The 8,529-nt window shown below is 37.3% G+C and overlaps 1 protein-coding gene across 1 annotated transcript; it reads right to left on the bottom strand.

Moving 5' to 3' along the window:
• Window positions 1-2,049: 2,049 nt before the first annotated feature.
• On the bottom strand, window positions 2,050-3,629 carry LOC122071989 (mitogen-activated protein kinase kinase kinase 20-like). Its single transcript, XM_042636485.1, has one exon. It carries the CDS (start codon window positions 3,440-3,442, stop codon window positions 2,363-2,365), a length of 1,080 nt encoding a protein of 359 aa, XP_042492419.1. The 5' UTR covers window positions 3,443-3,629; the 3' UTR covers window positions 2,050-2,362.
• Window positions 3,630-8,529: the final 4,900 nt, after the last annotated feature.

Here is an 8,529-nt window from a genome sequence, read left to right as displayed (position 1 = left end):
TGAGTATGCTATCAGGAGATCATCTTTATTGACTACTGGTTCTGTACCAAGTAAAATTGTCACCAAGAAAAAAGCCACAAGTCAATCTGCACAAATAACCAAAAATGCATTTGAAATGAAAGTTAGATACATGACCTTTTGAACTCGAACCAACACTTTCAAGTCTGCTATTCTTCAGTGTATTTGCTTAAGACTCTTATTAGGCCATCACTCAAGTCAATGGTACTAAGAGACAAGCAAGCCAGATCTTCCTATAGACAAAAGAAGAGTCAATATCATGAGTTGATGATCTGAGGTAGTTTGTACTTTGTGCACTAAAAGTGATTAATGAGTGTCGTGAACCTAAAATTTGATTATAAGGTACAGCATTACTAAGCAGAGTTGATGGAACCCAAACACTTGGAACAGGAAAATAGTATACAAAAGAACAAAAGAAATTGAAATGAAATAATAACTTAAAAAAAGTGATCAGATGTCCCAATTCCTAAACATATATTGAACCCATATACTGAACAATATAGTGAAAAATAAATAAATAAATAAATAAAAGAAAATCAAAGTTGCTGAGTGAAGAGATGGAAATAAATAAAACAACAGATAAAGACAGAGAAGGACAATTAACCCACAAAAATGTCATTCTACGATGAGTGCTTTTAAGATGAAGGATATATCGATATATTTCACTCATGCACCATTGGAGATGTGGAGAAGAAACTACTCCTATAAAGGCCATGAAAATGGTTGAGAAAAAATTATCTATTCTGTGCAACAAGAAACTCATCTTCCAATTGTAATTTTTGCAATTCAATTATAATAAATAGAGCTTTGTGTTGACTCTATCAGTCCTAATAAGCATGGATAAAGGAAACTTGCATCAAGCTTAGAGCTGGCATGAATGTATGGAGTCATATCACATTAGGCCAACTCACAAACTCTTTCTCTACATTGGCCAGGAGACTTTGACTGACAATTAATCTGATAATTCCATACAATCCCAACCAAACCTTGGAAGAATCCATCCTTCTAAATTGTCACTAACAACGCAAACAACTTAGCCACGTATAAATAAAGTAAAACGCATATGGAACAAAGAGATGAAACAGGCTCATTTAAATCAGAAAGATGCAAAAATGCAATAAAGGGCAAGCCCTATTCCATTGGCCATTTCAACACAGCTTGGACAAGGCTCGTAAATTTTCCTTGATAGTGTGTTGTGTTTGTTCAGGGTCATATGCGCATTTTAATTTCAAGGCAGTCAAAGAATTAACTTTGGGGCTAGTGTATTCATTTTAGCCAAAAATGCAAATGTTGTAGCCGCTCACAAGCTGATGGAAGAATTTAACCGTGTGCTTGTCAATAACTGAAGAAACCAATCACTGGAAATCAATGGACAGAGACAAAGTTACCTTTCAAGGATCCCGAAAATCTATTCGACTCATCCAGTTTCCAATCCCTAGGATAAAGAGCAGATATCCAAAAAGGGATTCTGAAGAGGAGAAATAATTTTGAATATTCAAAGCTCTTATAAGTGAGCATGCTTGGGACAGGTAACAAGTACGTCACCGTTTGGCCGGAGCAATTTAAAGATGAAAATATGATGGATGCAAGACTTAACAATGCTCTCAATCTGTGCATACAATTAAAGTGGCCTGAAAAAAGAAAATAAATAAATAATCCATTTTTTTTTTCTTTTTTCCGAGGGTGCTTTTTCAGTGGGATATGGTTCCAAGACTCCACAAAATTCAGGATTGAACAGCAAAAATGCATTAAAGGGTAAGCCCTATTCCATTGGCCATTTCATAACAGCTTGAACAAGGCTTGTAAATTTTCCTTGCTAGTGTTGTATTTGTTCAGGGGGTTTATGTGGGTGAGAAGAGACTACATTGGATGCTTACTATTATTATATGAGAGGGACCGAATTGGGGATATAAGGTAGCTGTTCCAGAAATCTCAAATCCTTGTTATGTAGGCATGAATGAATGATAGACTTTATGCTACTAAAAGATTTAACAATGACAGAAGAATAACGTAGACACCATAAAAAGAATCTGCAGAAAATGTTGCATTAAACAATGAAAAATCAAGTGTTTGTATACAAGTATGAAAACAGAGTGTATATCATCTAAACCCTAATCAACTTGATTAACAAAGCATTCCCTGTGAGTATATAAATCTATATTAAAAATTACAATATCCCAAAACCAATACAACCTAAAGAAACCAAATAATATCAATCCCTAAGGACAAATTGCCCCTGTAAAAGTCATAACCCCTCCATGACCAGTTAGTTCCTCCCACAGCTTCATACTTTTCTTTGTACACAGTCTGTTCCATTATAATACCAAAGATATGGCATTCAATATCAAGTAGCTGTGGCAAATCTTCTAAGCCTCTTGTAGTAATTAAAGGCTTCCATACTTGGCTTCAAACTGTCCTCACCAATAGAAGGATCATCAGAGCCGTTGATCCTCCTCTTTTGACCTCCCAGTGCAGATTCTTCGACATAACTCCCAGCTAATTGAACCTTTGAATCATTGGACAACTCTGGAGCAGCTTGAACTTGAACATTCTTTGATACGAATGGATGATTCAAAAGCATCGCAGCGGTCCATCTGAAATTGCTAGTCCTCACAAAACACCTCTTCAAGAAATCCTTCCCTTCTTTGGACATATCACTCGGGGTCTCGGGCAATTCCCTGCTGGAGCCGATCAGAGAAAGAAGCTCATCAATATCCATGTCAGACTTGCAATTCCAAGCAGGTTTCCCACTAATCATCTCAGCCACAACGCACCCAAGAGCCCATATATCAGAAGGGGCTTCCTGTTCCTTGCGCAAAACAGATTCCGGTGACATATAAAGAGGGGTTCCTCTCAAACTCAAACAACGACACTCTTTCTTCCTCTTCCTCTGTTCTATCATGGTATTCTTGGCGGAACCAAAATCAGCAATCTTGGCGATATAGTCATCTGAAGAAGAAGACGAGCAAAGCACGAGCACAATATTCTGGGGCTTGATATCGCAATGAACATAACCCCGATCATGAATGTAGTTAAGACCCTGAAGAATCGAGCGGGTGTAACGCCTAACATCGGCTTCAGGCAATCCACCACAGGAATTCTTAATCCGAGAAGCTAGGGTACCCCCAGAGGCATATTCCAGTAAGACATTATAGTTTAGCTCACCATTCTCCGTAGTGATTTCGTCGCCGTAGCAGCGAAGAATGTTAGGGCATCCTTCGAGCATGGTGAGTATCTCCCTCTCTTTCTGAAGAGTTCCGGAGTTAGAGACTTCAGCCCATTTGACAGCCATTAATGGTGGGAGATGGTTCCGACGCTTGTTGGCTTTCCGTTTTGCTGTGGCCAAAGAAACAGTACCGAAGCTCCCTCGACCAATGGTCTTTCCTCTCATCCACATTCCACCTCCTCGACTCTGTTGCTCCATTTTGCAGTACTCTCAGACTGTTTTAGGGTTTCTTAATTTCAATGAAGAACTTATAATCGAATGGTAGTTAGGGTTTTCTCGATCAAACAAAGAGCTAAGAAATACTTAAGCTGCCAGGAAAGAATTAACGAAACATGAAGTAGAGAAGCAAGTCGTGGAGAACTCAAGACCCAGTCCGCGATGGCGAAAAGCAACCCGCGTTCGAATTTGAATGGAGACTTGAGAGTCAAGTCTTGGAGTTCTTTTGTAACAAATTAACAGTACCTATGAGATGTCTTACATGAATGTGTTGAATCCCACTTTCCTGTTACGGCGGTGCAGGATTAACATTAATCTGGACCGTTAAAATTGGAAAAGAAAATGCCAGGATTACCCCTTATTATATGAGGTTTTGAGTAAACTCGTCAGTGACCAACCATGGTGGTAACACCAAGTCATATGCTTAATTTATTTTTGGGAAAGGATTTACTTTCAGGTTGCGTGGTCCTATGTTATAGAAAGGGCAAAGCGATCATTTCTTCCCTTTTTTATGTGGGCGCAAGGGACGTTACTAGGTGTGAAGACATCGCAGTCATTTTCTTCTTCCCTTTATTTGTTATAAATATTATCAATCTTCAACATTTTTTAATTGTTTAGAGCACATTTGGAAAAAAGCAGGTTTTTTTTTCTCACTTGACGTGCCTTTTTCGAAGCTTGGTGAGTTTAAGCACCACAGACCTGATCAGGGTGAGCCATTTTTTATTTTTATTTTTACTTTTAAGTGAGGAGGGATTGATGCCATGGTTGTTTTTGAATGAGAAAAACAGAAAAGAAAACCAATACTGAAGACAACAAATGAAAGGTTTTTAGGGTATTATTTAGTTAAGTTTTAGTGTTTTATAAAAAAAATTTAACTTTTTTTTTTTCTACATTTTCACTTTTCACTATCAAACAAAGTTGGCCTAAGGGACTAACTACATCTTGCAAAATGAATTTAATATCTCATTGCGGTTGGAGCCGTTAAAGTCTATTATGTGCTTTCTTGGAACTGAAACTTTAGAAGGCCCTTCTAACTCCCCCACCAAAAGGAAAAAAAAAAAAACCTTTGGAAGGAGAATATTTAATGCCTCATTGTGGTTGGAGCCGTTAAATTGTGAAAGAATCAGGTTCACGTTTGAGAATGTTCCCGTACGTCTCTGATCCTTGGATTTGTATCTATTAAATGAAGAGAGAGAAAATTGATTTTAAATTCATGGACCAGAGTCGTTTTCGTACGTGAACTTGATCTGCACTCGTTAAAATTTGCCATGTTCATTCTTGGAACTTTGGAAAGCCTTTCTAACCACCTTCCCACCAAAAAAAAAAAAAAAAAAATCTGTGGAAGGCCAATAGACCGTATTGTGCCATCATATCAATCAATAACATCTTCCATTCATAGTTCACACCCTGACAAGATATTGGCAGCTGATAGGGTAGTGGGGCCTTCTTCCTCTCCACTTGTAATAAGACCACCCTAGCAATTCTTTTCATGCCAAATCTAATAAAACCCACTGGCTTCCAAGACTGAAGAGGGAGAGGTAGTCCCCACACTCCCCACTCCCCACTCCTCCACTCCTCCACTCCCAACAGAACAAAATTTTGTTGTTGCCTGCAGCCCCTATGGTAAGAATCAAGGGAATGGAATCCCAAGGGTAGGTTTGAAAATACCCACCTCAGGTGAATTTTTTCACCCCTACCTTGAGATTCTATTCTTGTGGCTGGTAACTGCTATTGCAGCCAAGTTTTGCTCGGGAGGGAAAATTTTTTGCTGTTGCCCGGGTTGCAGCTATTGCAACCCCTGGTACTAACCATAGGAATAAAATATCAAAGGTAGAGATGGAAAAATTCACCTTAGGTGGGTATTTTCAAACTTGCCCTTGGGATTCCATTCCCTTGATTCTTACCATTGGTTGCAGCCGGGCAACAACAATTTTTTTTCCCTGCCAACTTGTGTTCCCATTTCTTTGATCTTTCGTCTTTGGTAGTCACATAGGTGCATCTTGCAAATGAGAGAGAGAGAGAGAGAGAGAGAGAGAGAGAGAGAGAGAGAGAGAGTTCATGTTCCAATTTCAACCAAATTAGCAACTTGCAATATGCAAGTGGTCAGGTGACCTCTTAGGTTATCTTGTGTTGCAACCTTTGTAGTCCCATGACATCTCGGTGCTCAACAATTATTTATTTTTTGTTAAATGCTCAACAAGCAGTTTAGGTCTCATTTAGGAATTTCATTTTAGAAAAAAAAAAAAAATGGTAACAATGCATGAGGCTTCTGCCATTATGGAGATTAAGGAGGATCAGAATGTGCGCAGCCTTACTCCCATTTTGTGGGAGGCTGTTTTCTGATCTATTCACATATGTCTAGAAACTTCATTAATTTTAAGCCAAGATCCAATTTGCATTGATGAGCTCTACCCTGCATTATTTTGCTCAATGATTTTCCCATTGCAATTCCACCATGACCATAAGCCCAATCAAGTTAAATGAAAAAAATGTGTTTAGTTCATGGTAATGACTATCTGATTTGTTGAAATAATTTAAGGCTCCATTTTGTTGTGAGAGAAATTATAGGGAAGGGAAGTAATAAAATTTTAACTTAAAAAGAAAATTTGGGTAAATAAACTACTTAAATTTCTTAACATATTTAGGCTCTCTTTGGTATAATTTGCATTTATGGTTATATTATACTAATGAAAAATAATTATAATAATAATTTTTGGATCATAAGTAAAAGTCATTTGGTGCCAATACATAAAATAATTTGTATAATAAAAAATAGATTTGGTATTACCTATTTTTAAAGGGAAAAATGTTCTCTGTGGAGGAGCGTAGACTCAGCCATAGTCTGTCTCTCTCGTCCCCTATATGAAATAACCTATATGAGCATAGGAGAGAAACAAACTATGGGGGTGCTGGTGGAGGTTGAGCTTTCCCAAGGAAAACACTCCCCCTTTATATAAATAGGAAAATGTCTTTTGAGCCTAAGGCGTACCCTCCACCATAACATTGCAATTTTTTATTATTTTTTCTCTTTCTTAAATAAATAAATATAATGTTCCAAATAAATAATTATTTTACAATTTTAGATTTGATTTGAATTTATTTATGTTTATTTAGATATTTAACCAAATATCATCTAGGTGCCTTTTGGTACCCAATTATATATACATTTGGATATTGATGTATGCATCCCAATGATATCCATTCTATTTGTAATTTACATTAGGGAAAATATTTCCTATGGGGGAGTAGAACCCCTGTGCTTGCACGAGGGCCAATGGAAGCGTGTGAAAAAGCATCAACATAGCCACACTCCCCCCCTCCACAGAAACCAATTTCCTTTAATATTATCAATATGTACATAAGAATTTATATTCCAAATACCACATATTCTATATTTTATTTATATTTCATCAAATAGAAAACAATCATGTTTACTTGACGCCTTCTTATCCTCCTTTTAACAAAAAAAAATCTTTTGCCGTGGGTGCGGCAGAGCGGCAAAGATCCGATGGTCAGCACCGCATCGGGGCATGTCCCAATGTAGTCTTGGCCATTCAATGCTCGCCGCACAGCCGCACTCGCGGTAGAGGATCATCACCGGATGCTGATCTAGAAGCTAAAGCTAATTACCTAGCTTTGACACTTGCCAATTAGAGAAGTCGGAGGGAAAACTTTCGTTCAACTCCAAGCAATAAAAAAAAAAGGGGGGGGGGGGTTATGATGATATACGAACTTAATTTCCTTCCCCATCTTTAGCCTTTTCCTTTTTTGTTTTTGCTAACGACAGATATCGACTAGTCCCGTGGGCTCATATTAGCTCCACAACCACATGAATCAGGTTATACCAGGGTTGAATGAGAACCATTCAACTTTTACTGAAAGAAGAGCACTAAACACCCCCGTGTGAGTGGCCTAAGGTGTGATTAGTGGGAGTCGAACTCAGGACGTCTAAGTTTATTGTTCGTATCAAGTTTGTTGTTCACCAATTGCTCTACCCCCTTGGGTTATCTTTAGCCCTCGCATATTGCTCTTATTTATTCTCAAAAGTTTTTTAAATAAAAGATATAAAAGTGTTTTCAAAATTTATTTTCAAAGTGATCAAATAATTTCGTTGTCATATCCGTATTTCAAGCACACATATGAATGACAATATTTATTCAATTCTCATAAAAAAAAAATGTGTAAAACTAAAAGAGAAAGGGTTTTGTGCATGTTCATGCACGAATGTGTACAAAACCATTGAATTGGAATGAGGGTCTACGGTGCATGGTTTGCACACAATCTTTTGCCAAATTGAAAAAGCAAAAAAATAAAATAAAATTATTAGATACCTCTCAAGGTGTCAATAAGAAATCCCTTACTTGTATGCTACTTATCACTAATAATTACAATAAAAAAAAAAAGTAACCGATATTTTCAGATACGAATGCGAAGCCAATGTACCTCCAAATCCGCTCATTTACACCCCTTCTTCTAGCATCGCTAGGTATGGGTGGGCATGTAATAGGTTGGAGTCGTTGGACAAAATGAAGGGATGGCCCTAGGCCAATTTGAGGTCTAGAAGCCCATCCTGAATTTGGGTTTGGGATTTAGAGCCTAAGCCGATTCCAATCCAATCAAAAGTAATTAAGCCCATGACAAGGCTCAGGTGGGTTTCTCAACACAGCCTAAACTAGAAAGTAAGACCGTCGTTATTCAACAATTAAACCCTATAATAAGAAAGGATGACATGCACAATACATGAATTCTCAATGTAGATGCTACAAATTTGGCTCTTATCGTTCAAAGATTACAAGTAGATGCATTCATTGACAAAAGGATCAACCTAAGATAACCGTGTCATTTCTACCCAAAAAAAAAAAAAAGATAACTATTGTCGTGGCTATTGAGAAAGAATCATATCAGATGGTTCTATTTCTCAACCTTTCCAACTTGCTCCACAAAATTTAAATCCAAACTAATAAATTATTGTACAGTTGGCAATATAGAATGAAAAACTTAGTCTTATCCTAACTGGAAATGTATATATATATATATATATATATTCCGAAATAAACTATACTAACAGA

Source organism: Macadamia integrifolia, chromosome 2 (genome assembly GCF_013358625.1).
Source record: "Macadamia integrifolia cultivar HAES 741 chromosome 2, SCU_Mint_v3, whole genome shotgun sequence".
NCBI lineage: Eukaryota > Viridiplantae > Streptophyta > Magnoliopsida > Proteales > Proteaceae > Macadamia > Macadamia integrifolia.
Note: the sequence above shows the minus strand (reverse complement) of the source record. Positions and strands in the feature narration are given on the sequence as shown.

Excerpts from the sequence above, each read along its gene's own strand:
- LOC122071989 (XM_042636485.1), bottom strand. The coding sequence starts at position 3,442 with ATGGAGCAACAGAGTCGAGGAGGTGGAATGTGGATGAGAGGAAAGACC.